The sequence below is a fragment of the Vulpes lagopus genome, chromosome 8 (assembly GCF_018345385.1).
Source record: "Vulpes lagopus strain Blue_001 chromosome 8, ASM1834538v1, whole genome shotgun sequence".
Lineage (NCBI taxonomy): Eukaryota > Metazoa > Chordata > Mammalia > Carnivora > Canidae > Vulpes > Vulpes lagopus.
The window spans coordinates 21774101-21791482 of record NC_054831.1 but is presented as its reverse complement, the minus strand read 5'-3'; the positions used below and the strand labels follow the sequence as shown (position 1 = coordinate 21791482).

Below are 17382 nucleotides of genomic sequence, written 5' to 3'. Positions count from 1 at the left end.
GACTGGGGGAGAAGCAGGCTGGAGCTGGGCCCAAAGGGTAACGAGCCAAGGTCATAGGGAGTCTCAGCTGTCCCTAGTAACCCTCAGCTCTGAGACCAAGGCCAGGCACCCAGTAGGCAGACTGTCTCCCTCCCCATAGAAAGGTCTATATCCCAAGTTCACATTTCTCTGCTGCTCTTCCTCCTTCTCTTGGCTGAGCGTCTTTTCTTTTAGAAAGTTTTCCTGAGAAGAAGATGAGATGTGAGCTCTAGAGGAACAGCATCAGCCGAGGAGTAGTAAGACTGAGAGCCAAGTCCCCTTCTGACCCTACTAGCGATATGGCATGGAGGCCAGGCCCTCTGCCTCCCCTGCTGCAATTTCCTCTTCTTCTTCTTTTTTTTTTTTTTTTTTTACCTCCTGTTCTATGCAGAGGATGGGATCTGGCGTACCAGACGATCTGGTTTGCCAAGAGTTTATCTTAATCCTTCCAAAAACAAATCTACTGACTTTTCCTGAAAGCTTCCTAGTGACCCCTTCCAGGAGAGCTTTAAATTGCTATGTGCAGAAAACAGTTCAGCTCTGATTAATCCGTGCTGCCCTTGGTGTAACAGCTTAAAATAGATTCAAAAGAGCCTGGAAAAAAACAAAAGACCTGGCTCCTTTAAGATGCCAGGTGGTAGAGTGGAGGTTATGGGTGGGGGGCAGCTGCCCCAGAGTCAGGGGCAGCCTTGCTAGGTATCAGAGCTATTGGTATCTTATAAAATGGAAGGGAGTAAGAGCTGCAGTGTGGGCCTGTTGAGGAAAAGCCTGGTTAGGTGAAGAGGAACAGAGCCCCGTGGGGGATGGGTGCTCTCAGAGAAGCAGAGGGATGCTAAGAGGTCATGAGCAGGAGCTCTATATTACTATATTTTTCTCTCTCTCTCTCTCTTTTTTTTTCAAAGATTTTCTTTATTTATTTGGCAGAGAGGGAAAGAGAGCACAAACAGGGGGAGCAGCAGGAGAGGGAGAAGCAGACTCCCCCCTGAGCTGGGAGCCTGATGCACAGCTCAATTCCAGGATCCTGGAATCATGACCTGAGCCAAGACAGATGCTTAACTGACTGAGCCCCCCAGGTGCCCCACTATGCTTTATTTTCATAGTAAAGTAAGCTAGAGAAAAGAAAATGTTATTAAGAAACTCATAAGGAAGAGAATATACGTGTATTCACTGAATGGTACTGTAATGAGTGAAAAAAATCTGCGTAAAAGTGAACCCATGCAATTCAAACCTGTGTCGTTCAAGGGTCAACTGTACCCAAATTCTATACACGTGCTAAGTCAAAGCAGGAGCCAACCGAGGGCCCAAGCCAAGGGCTAGCTGGAACAGAAGCAAGCCAGTGTTTGCAGTTAATGTTAAGAATTTGGGGTGAGGTATGTAAGCGAAACTTGGGAAGATTTGCTTCTTTTAACTGTTCATGTGTGGGGAGGGCTCTTTCGCCCTATGAGGAGAGGTAATCAGCTTGTTCCCTAGGCACCTACTCTTTTTTATGGTGAGTGAGCAAGGGCATGTGTCACATGCTACGCCTTCGTTTCTCTCCTTTAGTTGACACATTTAGCTGACATGCTCTACTACCCATTGTTCCAAGAGGAGTCTAGAGGCAGCTCCCACAAGGACTGGCATTTCCAGTTCCCTGGCAAATGCATGGTGGTTTCTGGGATTTGCCCGGAGAAAACTTTTTTTTCCTTAAGATTTTATTTATTTATTTGAGACAGAGAGAAAGAGCACAGAGAGGGGGAGGAGAAGGGAAGAGGGAGAAGCAGGCTCCCCACTGAGCAGGGAGCCTGATGCAGGACTCAATCCCAGGACTCCAGGATCATGACCTGAGCCGAACTCAGATGCTGAACCCACTGAGCCATCTAGGCACCCCTGAAGAACACTCTTTTTAGTATACAGACCTCAGGCTGAAGGTGAACAGGGTATTTTTCTATAAAAACAACACCTTGGAACCACTGAAGAACTGAAGTTGTCATCTTTGATGTGGGTTTTGTATGAAGAAAGTTTTCGGTTGAGACATACATTACAACCAGGCATGGTTAAACTGTTTATTTAGGAAGCAACTCAAACAAACTTAGGGATTATTCTTAAACCCCATGACCCTGCATGCCCCCTTCTGTTGGAAGGCACTGCAGATGGAATCCGGGAGGTCCCCACCGGGTCTTTTTGACGTAACTGGATCACTTTTAGCTACCACCACATTAAATGCATGGCTCCATTTCCTGTCCTGTCTTTGGACAATGGTAAACACTGTTGGGGTGTCCTTGGAACCAGTTATCGCGATGGACTGATTGCCCCTAGTGCTGTCTGCCGCTGTTGTAGAATTCTGATGGGAGAAAGAGAAGATGAAAGCGGGAAGCCAAGCCTGTGGACATCCTGGGAGGTCTTGTGGATGCTGTGGTGGAAGGGTCATGGCTGGTTTCCTGGGCCAGTCCCTTGCCACGGTGCCTCGGGCCCCCGATCCCCCATCGCGAGCCTTGGGGCTTATGTTGAGTTCAATGCTATCTCTTGAGAACCGACCACCCCAGTTACTGAGCTCACCCATATTTCAGAATAACTCTCTAAGGTGTGTGTCATTATCCCATTTAACAAATGGGGAAACTCTGAGAGGTTAAATTACTTGCCCAAGGTCAGATCTAGAAAGTGGTGTACATGCTTTATGTACCTGGAGGCAGGTCTTGCCTTTAAGAAGTTACAATATGGGGGCTGGGGAGCCTCCTAGCCAAGGGACTCTCAGATCCTGAACTCGAAGGAGATTGGAACTGAGAGAGGAAAACAGGGCAGGGTGGGGACAGTGTGGCAGAGGACAGAGGGTGAAAGTGCCTTCTTAACAAAGGCCACCCATCCTGGACAGGGGACCCAGAAGTAAAGGAGGCAGGTCCACAAAGACTTTAGAGGGATACCATATAAACTTCAGAGCCTCCTACATGCATGATAAAATGAAAATTCAGTGGCTTTGACTTCCTCTGGCTCTAGTGCATTTCTTTCTACTCCTAAAAACCTGTTGCCTCACTGACCCTTCACTGATCTTTGAAAGGCCCAAGAGCAAAAGCAAGGCAAAGGACTCCACCTCTCCATTGGACTGCCCAGTAAATTCCTACAAATCTAGCTCTGAACATTAGCAACATCTTCCCACTGTGATGGGAAGCTCCTGGTTCAGGGCTGGGCAGGGAAAGCATTTCATTTATTGTTTGATCAGACATATCTTTTTAAAAGATTTTATTTATTTGAGACAGAGAAAGCGCAGGCAGGGGGAGGGGCAGGGGGAGAAGCAGGCTCCCTGCTGAGCAGAGAACCTGATGTGGGGCTCCATCCCAGGATCTTAGGATCATGACCTGAGCCAAAGGTAGATGCTTCACTGACTGAGCCACCCAGGCGCCCCTATCAGACACATTTTTATGGAACCTCTACGAGTAGTTGGGCAGCCACGAATAAAGCACTGGAGAAGCAAAATCAGACAAGACTCCCAGTTTCCAAAAGAATAGGCAATAGAGTTGGGGGGGGGTGGACCAACGTTAAAAATAGCTTTTTTTTTTTTTTTTTAAATCCACACACACACACACACACACAAAATCCAGCATGTAAGTACAGTGCTAACATGGGAGGTATTTGTGCTGCTTTTTCTACCCAGCAAAGGCCCAATACCCCATGTGAGCCCCAATCAGAAACACAGTACAGTGGCTTCTGAGTCTGGAGCCCGACCCTAGTGGGACCACTTTACCATGCAACTCTTCCTTCCCGGACTCTCAGCTTCCCCCACCCGTAAAATGGGTACAATAAGTACCACCCACTTGAGCGGAGGGCTACAAAGATCAAAATGAAACCGGCTAACAAAAGTGCTTTGAAGAGGCAGAAAGCACCATATTAAGTTAAGAGCAGATTACCGTTAGGAAGTAGCATTTTATAAAACGCACCCACAGGCCAGACCACATTTTAAAAGCAATGCCCTCCAGCAGAGCCTGACCAGAAATTCCTTCGTTTGCTTGTGGGATGGCTTCTGTCCTTCCCATATGGACCACATTTCCCACAGATGTCAGGGAAAAGAGAAGTGTCATGTCTAGAGAAGGATGGAGCCCAACATCCCCCACCTCGGGGAGGTGGGGTGCAGAGCCCCTGTGCTGCGGGCCGGCGGGGGCCACGGGGAGTTCTTTCTTCACAGGAGAATGAAAAGTTCAACTTCCTTAATGGCAGATGGTCCAAATTATCCCCGGGGCTCTACTCTGCAGCTGCAGAAAATCAGAGCCGATTTTCCCAGCCCCGTGTGTTTATTTCTATTCTACACAACCTCCTTTCTTTTAACTTGTTTTGCTTTGGCCTGGAAGGCAGGATAAACAAACTGAAAGGAGCTGTGATGTTTCGGGCTTAGGCTGGGTTTCCCTCCTCTCCTATTCTTTAGAGGCAAAGTTCCCTGGGCTTTGGGGGTCCTTCTGATGCACAGCCAAGCAGGTTGTGAGATAGTGAGGGATCCGTTCTGTTCCTCGAGCCCAGCAGAAGGCTGTGAATCCCATTCATACAGCCGATCACTCACTCACTCACTCGGTACGATCTGTGGGGCCCCGCCAGACTGCCTGCAAGTGAGGACCGACCACATTTCCCACAGATGGGGACCAGAAGGGTGCCGGATGGCTTTCGCTTTCACGGAGCTTACAATGATGAGCACACACAGACCTGAAAGAGGGAACGATGGTATAATATTTCTCATATGTGGGGAGCGCATGTTGGAGCGACAAATCAGGGGAACCCTCCCAGAGGAGGTGACCACCACATGTCTTACAAGGCCCGACAACTGGTAAGTTGTGTAGCTGGTGCTTGATCCCTGATCTGTCCCTTCATGCGATGCTTCTCTGCCCCGATGGGCATTGACATCACCCATGAGCTGGTCAAAGCTGTGTCCCCTGCAGTGCTAGATTTTAAAGCACCCCCGGGTGATTGTTCCATGCATTCCAGGCCAGAGAACCACGGTCTTAACACCAAGGCTCCTTCCCTTACTCTTAAAGACACTAATTCCTGCAGACGCCCATGGGGCTGTTGGGCAGGAGGTGAAAAGCCCTTTTTGCATGCAGAGAGCCCTTATGAAATATTTGTCTGAAGTATTCAGACTGATGGTTGGCTCTGTGGTTTGAAAACAAAAGGCCTTTGCTCTTCTCCCTGGCTCTACCTGGTAGCAGCTGTGTGACCCTGGGCAAGTTGCTTGACTTCTCTGGGTCCATTTTTCATCTCTGTTAAGTGAGACCCATAATAACTAAAATATTACGATAAGGATCTATCCTTAAGAATCAATGAGAGAATGCATGTATGAATTACTTTGCACGGTGTCTGGTGTGGTGGAGTAGGAACTGATTATATATTAGTTGTCTTTGGTGCCTGTCCTTGACTTGAAATCTCCTGGATGGTGTCCAGAGCATGGCTTTGCTGTAGTTGGGGTTTGGGGCAGTTCTGAGCCAGATGTGGACAGGCCCCAAGGGCAGTAGACAGTCCTAAGGCTAGCCAAGCCCTGGAAACCGGTTCTGAGATGGTAGCCTTTGGCCATTAAGCTGTCCTCTCCGACCCACTGAGGACCCAATAATGAAGCTACTCCCTAGGTTGTGCTCCTACTGGATGCTGGAGAAAGAGGAAGATATTCTGCATCTCATTTCCCAGCAACTGCCAACCCCAAAGCATATAGAGTAAAACAAGGTAAGGAATAATCTGATGAAAAAGCAGTGGGGCCATCCAGAGATGCCAGCGCCCTGTAAATGAAACCAGATGCTGGCTGTAAAATCCTGGCGTGGGTTCCCAAAGGAGGCAGGATGAGCAGCTGTCAGGCATGGTACAGAGTGGAGAGGATTCCTGGGTTTAAGGTGGTATAGGGTGTTCAAGACTGACATCCAGGGCTCCTTCCAGTTCTGGGGTTCAGCGATTCAGAGCCAGGGGAATCTGGGACAGACGCAGCCTGCTTTGTCTAGGACCTTGCTTTTCCTACATATATATTTACAAGGCAAAGAGAGCAAAGAAACTTTTGTTCCGAGAAGAGAATCACCGCATATTAGATTTGTAAGGTCTGTGCTAAGAGCCCCAGAGCGACCTCAGCCAGAGCGCTACATTCCTGGACCATTCTGGAGCTGCTTTGCTTTAAGAGTCACATTCAGCTCACATTAGTGAGCAGAAAGTTGCTGACAGCAGGAGCCAGTCTTCTGCTCACGCCCTTGTCCTCTCCCTTAATATACTGGGCCAGGAACTGTGCTCCGGGGAGAGCAGAGGAAGTCAGGAGATTAATCCAATGGCAGGGGCGAGCCCCCCTACCCCCAATCCCCACACAACAGAATTACTTTGCAAAGAAGCTTGCAAGGAGATGATCTCTGCTCAGGCCACTGTATCCCAGCCATCCTCAGAAACACACAAAGACCGGTCAGAGGTGACTTGTGGACCTGTGGGCCTCTGTTGGACCTTTGTCCAAGTTCCCAGACGGAGTACTGGACAGGCAGGGTGGAAGATCACAGTGGTGGGTGCCCAAGATCACAGTGGTGGGTGCCCATGATATACCAAGTCCTTGACATGTGCTATTGCTCCCAACCACCACTATTATACCCATTTTAAGAAGAGGGTAGGTGTAGAGAGGTTGAATCTGGCTAGTAGTGGAGTCAGAATTTGAACACTGCTTCTGAGTCCAGAGCCAGGCTCTTTCTACTTTCCCCTCTTTCTACTCCCCCCTTTTCTACTTGCCTCCCCACAGGGATTTTCACCACCATGTTTTCCTCCATCCTAATTCCCAAATCTACTCAGCACCCAAGAAGTAAGTAGCTAACCAGCCCTTAGATTGATGGATGGTACTCCCAGATCCTTTCTTGGGCATTTTTGGTAGCAAGGACCAGAGACTTATTGGGTCACTTCAAGTAATGGGGGCTTATAGTAAGAACACTGGGAAGACTTTGGAAGACCAGGACTCATAATACATATGGGCCTTGCAGAGCCTGGGATGCAAAGGTCATCCAGATTCCCAGGCAGTTCTGGGGGTCACAGCAGTGGGGATTCATGCTTCAGTCTAGTGTCTTATTTCCACCTTGGCTCTTTAATTTCACTGTCCCTGCCTCTTTTTGAGTCTGCTTCTGCCCAGTTATCTCCATATGGCCCCAACTCCCCTTCCTAAGGGAATCTGGGTGGTCCTATAATCATCATCATAGTGGTATAGTGGTTCGAGCTCTTGAGCCAGACCAATCATTCATGGCATTACCCATGTGTAAGGAAGTACTCACAGGCTGGGAGCGTGGCGTACACCTTGACCTTGTCTAATGTCAGTCTTATCACATCTGATGTCAAAGATAAACAAAGTTGGATGCTCGTTAAAGTGGTCAGGACAGATGTTAAATTAGTAACATACACTTGCAATAGGGAAAAGAGGCCAGTGTGAACCGAATGCAATTTCCATCTGTACAGAGGTGACTGGGTGTTTTAAAGGGAGAGTGAGGGAAGAAGGAGGGGAGTGAGTGGGGTTTGGTAGAGTCAGAAAAGTGAGAAATGACAAAAAGCAGGAAGGGGGTTGGTCCATGTGAAACCCATCTGGGTTGGCTAACTGGTTCTTATCCTTAGGCTCCTCCCCTCCCACAGAGGCTAGAAGACAGGACCCTATCTTCAGGTGTTGGCTGGATGGAACAAACAGTAAATTCTTTTGACAGCCTTGAGTTTTCTCAGGCAGGCACGTGAAGGGAAGCTAGGGTCATTCTGGGAATATGGCCTTGAGGTATTAGAAATTGTTATTTTTTGTTCAAGACTTTATGGGTCAGAGTTGAGGCCTACTTGAGAGGGCTCAGGAGCCTGGCTAGGGTTTGGTCAAGCAGAGAATCTTCGTCACTGATCCCCTCAACAACCCTGGGAAATGAGTATGACAAGTGAAAAGATGAAGTATGGATCGACCAGCCCCCACCAGTCCCCTCCTATAGACTGGCTGCTCTCCTCACCATGCCACACCACCTGTCTTGAATCTCTTCTTGTGGCACTTGGCGAGAATGGCCTGGAATCACCTTGTGACATTTTTGTGTCCAGAGGAAAAACATGATTATGTACCTCTCTGTCCCCAGGACTGGGTCAATACTTGATTAGAGATCAAGTGGCAATAGGGAATTTAGAATGAACCACAGAAAGACAGCCCAAGTAGATGCAACCCAGGGTCTGGTGCCCTAGTCACTACATGCATAGGGTGTGCATGGTCTCTATTCTGGGGTAATATCATTCCTGCCTGAGCTGGTGGGATCAGTGGAAGGGCACAGTGCGCATTCTGAACAGTCAGGCCCTGAAGGTTAAGACTGGAACCAGAGATACAGGAAAGATCCAGAGACATAGAGGAAACATGAGGCATTCAGCTGGGGATTCCGATCATACCCACTAACAAAGTCACGCATCCATCCACCCATCTGCCCTCCATCCCATCCAACACTTAATCAGCATGTTCAGCCGACTGGGCACGATATTAAGTATCGAGGGATCATGGACAAACAAAACACCATGCCTGTGCCCAAGGGAAAACCGGCTGTCTTTCCATAATGCTCAGAGATCGCTGGCTTTGCTTGAGCTCTCTCAAGCAGTGCCCTGGTCTGAGGAGTGCCAGTCTGCCGTCATCTTGACCCCCTACTGGTTTAACCTCAGACCAGCTCAACTGTGTTGTGGCTGAGGCAACACTGAAAGTGGCCCACATTGGAAGGAGCAGTGGTCTAGAAAGAAAGGGATCTGGGCAGCCCGGGTGGCTCAGCGGTTTAGCGCCGCCTTCAGCCCAGGGTGTGATCCTGGAGACCCGGGATCGAGTCCCATGTCGGGTCCCTGCATGGAGCCTGCTTCTCCCTCTGCCTGTGTCTCTGCCTCTCTCTGTCTCTCATGAATAAATACATAAAGTCTTTAAGAAAAAAAAAAGAAGAAGAAAGGGATCTGGGGTCCAGTGACAGCTGGTTACTTCCTCTCTCTGAACTTCAGTTCCCTCATCCCTAGGTGAGGATTTGGACTGAGGACATCTCTACCAGGTCTGACACTCTGTGCTCTTATCCATTGTGGGCTGTCAGTTCATTAGATGGCTTTGAGGGCAAAGATGACACTTATTCATCCTTAGCCCCTACTACGATTCTGGAATGTGGTAGGATTCCGTAAGTGCATCTGGATGGATAAGTACATGAATAATTAAAAAGAGAAATACATACATTGATAACGATATATATATATATATATATATACATACATATATATATATATATCTTTGTATATAAAGAATTAATAAAGATAATGCATCTTCAGCACCCCAGATCTCTGCATAGGAAGTAGAATCACCTTGGACTTCAATAAATATCACCCCTGCTGTCAAAAGCTAAGGTTGGTTTATCTTTCCCCTGCCCAGAAACAGAGACACATTCATATTCCTATACAAACTCAGCAATAGCCATGCTTCACAAGGGCATCGCTGCATTCTTGGTCCTCCCATAAGACTTAGGAGAAGCCAAACTGTTCCTATGAATTGGGGGTAGAAGCAGGACAGGGAATGAGGAGGTAGGTTCTATGGTCTGGTGCTGCAGCTAGGCAGAAAGTTCCATGCAGAGATGAGAACCACTGATGCTCTGGAAAATTTTTTGGTGAAATGCTTGATCCTTTTGATCTGGGAGAGGGCAGGAAGGCTGCCCAGCTGGAGAGGGCCAGTCTTCTGCCCTGGCTTTGGTTCATCAGTCTCCTCCCCTAGGGTTACAGAGTGAGGCAAAGAAGTGACCACTTCTAATGTAAGCTTTTTTGAAAGGGCTCTTCTCTGTCTGCTCCTCTGAATAAATGGGGGGCCCCTCTGACTCCAAATCTGGGGTAGCAAGGCAAATAGAAACAGAGGCCTGATCCTGTAAACATCTGGATGTCACTGCTGTGGAGAGTACTAGGAGAAGCTCTGCTCAAGACTTAGCAGGCCAGGGACTGGCCCAGCTATCAAGTCAGAAAACTCTCCAGGTTGTCCTCCAGGCTTTTGATGAGAAATAGTTCCTTGGGATTTCCGTTAACCTCAGATCATCCAGACAGTGCTCTTTTTGCAAAGAACTGGGTGGGGGCCAGCCTTGCAGTCACTCCTGCCCTTTCCACTTGCAAGCCATGGGCACGTGTCCAGGTAGATTCCAGTCTACAGGATAGAGACCCCAGAACAAAAGAATGAGTGTGATTTTCCCTTTACCCAGAGGGTTCCCTTTATGAATCAAAATCAGATATCCACGTGGGGATCCGTGAGGGGCAGGGTTTCTGGTAGGGTTGCTGATTTTCATTTTGCTCAGGAAAGATTTTCCAGGGTTCACTGAGGTGGGATGCAAAGAAAGAGATTAAGGGCAGGGCGTGGTGGTGCCTAGGTGGCTCAGTCAGAGCAACTGGCTACCTTTGCCGCAGGTCATGATCCTAAGGTCCTGGGATCCAGCCCTGCGTCTCCCTGGTCCTTACCATCTGCTCCTCCCCCTGATCATGCACACACTCTCTCTCTCAAATACATAAATAAATAAAATATTTAAAAGAAAGAAAGAAAGAGGTCAATGGGCCTCTCAGACAATGCAAAGGCAATTCTTCAGGGAAGTCACCTGTGGTTGCAGCAGCCTCAGGTCTTCATGAGCACTCTTGCCCTTTGCCCTCCAACTGGGCCAGCCCTCTTTCCATCAGCCTAGGGGTGCCTGAGTTTCGTGCAGTCCAAAAATCTCTGCCTGCCATTCGCCTTTCCTGTCATGTGCAGGGAGGTATCTCCTTGACCTCAAGTGGCCCCACATAGTCCTTGGGGACCCCTGTAGGGGGGTGTCTGAGGAAGAAGCTCCCTGGACTTACAAGAAGTGCCCTGGGGTGGGGGGAGGTGTCACAAACCAGGCTGAAACCGCCTCTCACGTTTCAACTGCATCTGGTTCTGTGGGGGCTGACACATCCGCGGGGGGAGAGTGTTTCCGAGTGGTGGTTGGTTGCTTGGTGGGAAAGCTCTGCCCTGGGGCAGAAGCTGCTGGGAAAAAGAGTTTAAACCCTCTGCCCACAGAAACCCCAACCTTCCAACAAGTCCTGACGTCCTTCCCTGGCCAGAGAGGGAGGCACTGTTGTAGTCATTCTGTGATTCCCCAAATGTGTTGTAGGAGAAGGCACCATTGCTCAGGCCTGTGGTAATGCTTGCCTGTGGCCTCCGCTGCTGCTCTTCAGAAGGCCAGGGATACTGTTCATGGAATAGCTCCTTGGACTGTCCCTGGCCCTGCATTGGTGCAGTTCGCATCATCATCATGTCAAACCAGCCTATGTCTTTCCAAGAGAATGATCCACAGAGTTGAGCTTTTATTGTGGCAAAGAAAAAGATGCAAAAACCACCTGAGTGGCAAGTTCTATAAGATGGAACTAGGGTAGAATGTGCCATGTTTTTTGGATGAGTCCAGGGTAGGTAATGTGGATCATTTTCATTCTTTTGGGGCATGCAGCATCCCATGAGCTGATGACTGTGTTCAGCCTCCATTGTGTGGAGAAACCCTAAATCTGGAGGGTCTGGGAAAAGTTATAAGGAACAGGTTCCAGTACTCAATGAGCCAACCTAGGGCTGGGAGGCATGGTAGTCTTGGGGCCACAACTTTGCTTGGTTTATGGGGATCATGGGACATAAATCAGAGAGACATCCTTGAAATTGATGCTGTGAGTCCCATAATTGTGGTTACCACATGTGTCCAATTTTTTGAAGTTGTCCTGTTTCCAAATATTCTTTTGCCACTTCCATATACATTGAAGCCTCCTGTGAATTCCAATATTTCAGCATCCAGATGACATATTCCAGATTTTTTTCCAGTACCCACCATAATCATATGACAGACCACATCCCGTTTTCTCATTTGGAATGTATGTTCATTGTACCGATAGCCTAGCCCTGGGGTCCAGAACCCAGGACTGTCCCACCAAAGAAGCCATTAGTGAATGAGTCAGTAGAAGGAGCTGTGATGTAATAAAGGGGGTTTGGGAGCTGTGATATGCTCTGATGGCTAATTCTTCAAGCTCATACCAAAGCCCTAGGATCTGAGAAGCTATGTCCAACAGACAGGACTTGCCCACATGGGTCTGTGTTATCTGAGTTCATTCATTCGTTCATTCATTAATGCCTTCATTTTGTACAGTTTGGGCATCTTCGTGTATAAGCTCTGTATCCGGCCATTTGACGTGTCCTCTGAATGCACACGGTGTCCTAAGAAGGTAGATAGGCAATTACGATGAAGTGATAAATACATTCATAGAAGAGGCCCTGGCCAGGTGTGAGGGATGCGCAGAGGCTTTTGGGGAAATGGGCCTTGTAAGCTGGGGTTTAAAGGACAAGAAACACTTCGGCCAGAGCACAGAGAGGGGTTTTATTGAGATGAGGGAGTCCGTGTACTCCTCTGGCTCATTCAGGTCTCTATTCAGGGCCGCCTTTGTTCCCTCCGATCCCAAATGGCACCTTCCCTCACTCTCCATTCCCTTCCTTGTGTCCCTGCCCAAGATGGCACCTGCCCTCACTCTTCATTCACTTCCTTATCTCCTCACCCAACATGGCACCTCCGCTCACTCTCTATCTCCTTCCTTGACTCCTCATCCAAGATGACACCTCCTCTCATTCTCTGTTCCCTTTCTGTGCCTCTGATCCTGTCTATGCGCACATCACTACCTGGCCAGAGTTATATTTTTGTTTCCTATCTTTACTGCTGACGAGCACTAAGATACCAGCCCCTGAGGGCAGAGACTTTGTTCATGGATGTATCCATAGCCCCTAGAACAGGACCAGGCCTTTAACAGATGGTTAGTCACTTATTTAGCTAAACAAAGGCATGAATGAAGTGAGTTCAGGCTGGCCCGAGCAGAGCGGATATGGGGAATCTCTGAACGGCAGCCTTGGCTTCCTGTGCCACAGCCAGCCCCTTCCTATTATTTTGACCTGACACCCTGGACTCTGCCTGGCTTGCTTGGAGACCCACAACATTCTCCAGTCTCACTTCTCTCTCTACTCACGACCCCACACTGAGGTTTCTGTTGGAGGCCAGCCTGGTGTGGCCCACTGCCACCGTGACAGGCTGCTGACAGAGGCGAGGCAGGTCTGTGAGAAATCAGGGCTGACATCTCAGCTTCGGCCAACCCACCCAGGGCAAGCCCCCAGCCAGGGGCCAGGCCTCATTTGCTGCTGCTGGCTCCAGGTTAGCTTGTCATTACCGCTCCCTGGGGAGTTCCTCTGTCTCAGACCCAGTCTCTGCCTTCCAGCTTCTCTCCATGTTTTCCTTCTCCAGGATTCCTGTGTTCTGTTGCTCATCCTCAGCCTTTTTTGACAGCCTGGTAGGAGCTTGTGTTTTCAGCAAATCCATATGGGGAGAATGGTCAGGGATGAAGAATGTGTAGAAAATGCCATTTAACATTTCAAGAAGACTTTCGAAGTCATCCATCTGTGATCTTTCAGCGCCTTGAGGATGGTGTGGTTTTCTGGTGACTTCTTTGGTTCCCCAGTGCAGAAAACTCTGGGGTTTCCCCAGCCCAGGCCACACATAACAGACTTGTGGCCAATTCTAACTCCTGCCCTTCCTCGTGTGGTACAGATGTGGGGCTTTATCAGTTCTGCCATCTTCTCCAGGGACCTGTGAAGGTCACAGTCATTGGAAGGGGGGATCTCCTAGCCCACCTGCCCAAAGAAAGACAAACATAGTCCAAAGGTACAGTACTTAGTGGGCACAGAACCTGATCTGATTTGCTGTTTTCTCTGGCAGTTCCCATAAGGGTCTTTCTGCATCATGTCACTTGCTTGTCACCATGTCATAGTACGGTGATTTCACTACCACCCTACAGGTCCCAGGTGGTTTCTGACTGAAAGAGAGAGAGAGAGAGAGAGAGGTGACTTTGACCTCTTCCACCTCTTTCCTGGCCTTGGAATCACTGAACACTGGAGCTGGAGAAAACCGTACAGATCATCTACTCCTGTCACTCCCAAATGCCTGTCCATGTCATTGGGACACTTGTAAAAAAAAAAAAAAAAACACACAGATCCCTGACTCCCACCACTCCCACCACCAAGACTCTGATCCAGTAGGTCCAAGTGGGCCCAGGGATCTGCATGTCACAGGCATTCCTAATGACTCTGATGTGTGACCAGATTTAAGACCCAACAACCCCTCCAGTATCTTGTCAAGTGAGGGAGTTCTGGTTCCCAAGGGTTGAAGTCTGCTACCCTGTCACTGGATGGTGAAAGGACCTTGGAAGAAACATGAGGGGACTCGTTGTTCCTCTGACACTAACAACGAGTATGACCTGATACTATAAATTCCCAACCAGACCTTGGCTTTGAGATGATCTTAAGTCTTGTTTCAGCTGCTCTGGTGTTCTTCGAGTCCCCCAAATATTCCCTTGGAGAAATAACGGAATACTTTGTACTGCAAAGGAATGAATCTTCATTCATTCATCTGTGTAGCACATTTACTGTTCATTTCCTAGAGCCAGGCTCTGTGCTAAGTGGACTTTATGGATATGAATGTGGTAGTGTTTCAGCCATTAGAGAAGGAGAAACAGCCTAGGATTTGCTGAGGATCAGCAGTGAGCCAGGCACCATGCTAGAGCCCAATACACATGATTTCATCTATTTTTAAAAAGATTTTATTTATGTATTTATTTTATGGGGGGAGATAGGTGTGGGGATGGGGTAACTAGGTGATAGGCATTAAGGAGAGCACGTGATGTAACGAGGACTGAGTGTTATATGCAACTGATGAACCACTGAACTCTACCTCTGAAACTAATAATGCACTAAATGTTAATTGAATTTAAATAAAATTAAATTAAAAGAATAAGAGAGAGAGAGAGAGAAAGATCATGAGTCGGAAGGGAGCAGAGGGAGAGGGACAGGCAGATTCCACGCTGAACACAGAGTCCTATATAGAGCTCAATCTCACAACCATGAGATCGTGACCTGAGCCGAACTCAAGAGTAGGACACTCAACCGACTGAGCCACCCAGGTGCCCCCACATGATTTCATTTAGTCTGCATGGTAGGGCTATGTGTTGTCCGCATGCCACAGTTGGGAACATACCCTTAGAGAGAGTGTGAGTCTTCCATAAAGTCATTCATGTAGAAAGAAGAGCCTTCTATGTGCCAGGTACTGTTCTAAGTTCTTCATGTATTGCCACATCTCACTGATTCTATGGCACACAATTTCACATCTCTGAAGCCTAGAAGCATCTAGCAATTGACGTAATTTGCCACTGTAACTAGCAGAACTTTTTCCTTCTTAGTCGCATGTACAATAGTGACTTGCCTTCCAAAAAATGGCATCTTTGATTTGATGAATTACTGTCTCCCACTTATAGATAGTGAGTGGCAGGGATAGAATTCACAACCAGGTCAGTCTGGCTTCACACTTTCATGCTCACAGCCCAATGGGAAATTAGGCTGAGACACTTCCTGGGGACCTCCCCATCCTACCATGCTGCATAGCAGGGCCACCTGCTAGGACAGTCTGGATGCTCTCTTGCTTTTCTCTGTTCCCGCTTCCCCCTCCTCCCTGGCAGGCATGACTGCTGGTCACCAGATCCCAAAAGGTGGAGAGAAATCCAGCAGTCACATTCCTTTGGGATTTACCCAAATGAGTTAAAAACTTACGTCCACACAAAAACCTTCACAGGAGGGTTTATAACACCTTTATTCATAATTGCCAAAACTTGGAAGCACATGTCCTGTGGGAGGTGAATGGATAAATAAACTGTCGCACATCCAGACAATGGAATATTATTCAGTGTTCCAAAGAAATGAGCTGTCAGGCCACACAAAAACACGGAGGAACCTTAAATGCATGTTACTAGGTAAAGGAAGCGTAACTGGAAAGGCTGGATACTATATGACTCCAACTGTGTGACATTCTAGGAAAGGCAAAACTATGGACAGTAAAAAGATCAGTGGTCATCAGGGGCTGGGAAGTGGGGCAGGATGAATAGGAGGAGCACAGATGATTTTTAAAGCAATAAAACTATTCTGTATGATACTATAATGGTAGGTACATGTCGTTAGACATTTGTCCAGACATGGAATGGACACCAAGACGAACCCTAAGGTCAATAGTGGACTCTGGGTGACAATGACATGTCAGTGTATGTTCATTGATTATAACAAATACACTGCTCTGGTGTGGGATATTAATAGTGGGGAAACCTGTGCTTGTGTAGGGGCAGAGACTTGGGAAAATTTTTTTTAATTTAAATTCAATTAATTAACATAAAATGTATTATTGGTTTCAGGGGTAGAGGAGTGATTCATCAGTTGTATATAACACCCAGTGCTCATTCCATCACATGCCCTCCTTAATGCCCATCAGCCAGTTACCCCATCCCCCACCACCTCCTCTCTGGTAACCCTCAGCTTGTTTCCTATAATTAAGAGTCTCTTATGGTTTGTCTCCCTCTCTGATTTCATCTTATTTTATTTTTCCCTCCCTTCCCCTATGATCCTCTATTTTGTTTGTTAAATTCCACATATGAATGAGATCATCTGATAGTTGTCTTTCTCTGATTGAGTCATTTTGCTTAGCATAACACCCTCTAGTTCCATCTACGGATATGGGAAATTTTCTGTGAACTTAAAACTGCTCTGAAAAAATGAAGTCTATCTTTTTCAAAAGATGTTATTTATTGATTTATTTACTAGAGAGAGCGAAAGAAAGAGAGAGCTTGCACACTCATACCAGAGCAGGAAGAGGAGCAAAAGGGGAAGGGCAGGGAAAGAGAAAGGGAGAGAATCTTAAGCAGACTCTGTGCTGATCACAGAGCCCCATGCAGGGCTCCATCCCATAACCCTGAGATGGTGACCTGAGCCAAAACCAAGGGTCAGAGGCTTAACTGAGTCACCCAGGAGCCCCAGAAAAGGAAGTCTATTGAAAGAAAAAAGGAAAAAAAAAAAAAAAAGAAAGGGTAGAGAGAAGCAGGCAGATCCAGGACAGGGGTGAGAGCCCAGGGTTTCTGCTGGCCATGGTCCTGGTCCCCTCTGCCCTGGGCAGGGGTGGTGTGGGGGGCAGAGGAAAGTCAGGGCAGGTCCCTGGGCAGCCCCGGTGTGTCCAGAGCACAACAGTGACTACAGGCTGCTCCCAGCAGGTAGCGTGGAGGCCGTGATGATCCGCCTGGTGAACGGCTCCGGGCCACACGAGGGCCGCGTGGAGGTGTACCACGAGCGGCGCTGGGGCACCGTGTGTGACGACGGCTGGGACAAGAAGGATGGCGACGTGGTGTGCCGCATGCTGGGCTTCCGTGGTGTGGAGGAGGTGTACCGGACAGCTCGATTTGGGCAAGGTAAGTCCCCTGGGGGAGGAGGACACGGGGAGAGGGCCCAGGAATCCTGGCACGAGTCCTCTCCACGGCAGTCCCGCCAAGTGTCACCTGGCCTCTGCACTCCAGCCC

General features: G+C 48.2%; 1 protein-coding gene across 2 annotated transcripts in view; it reads left to right on the top strand.

The window, feature by feature from the left end:
• SCARA5 (scavenger receptor class A member 5) overlaps nucleotides 1-17382 on the top strand; it is a 121268-nt gene that overhangs the window by 92742 nt on the left and 11144 nt on the right. The window contains exon 8 of one of the 2 annotated variants that reach the window (XM_041767838.1): nucleotides 17077-17274. In XM_041767838.1, the coding sequence (XP_041623772.1) occupies nucleotides 17077-17274 (198 nt within the window). The remainder of the gene's footprint in view (nucleotides 1-17076; nucleotides 17275-17382) is intronic. The other variant, XM_041767839.1, reaches the window with a different exon arrangement.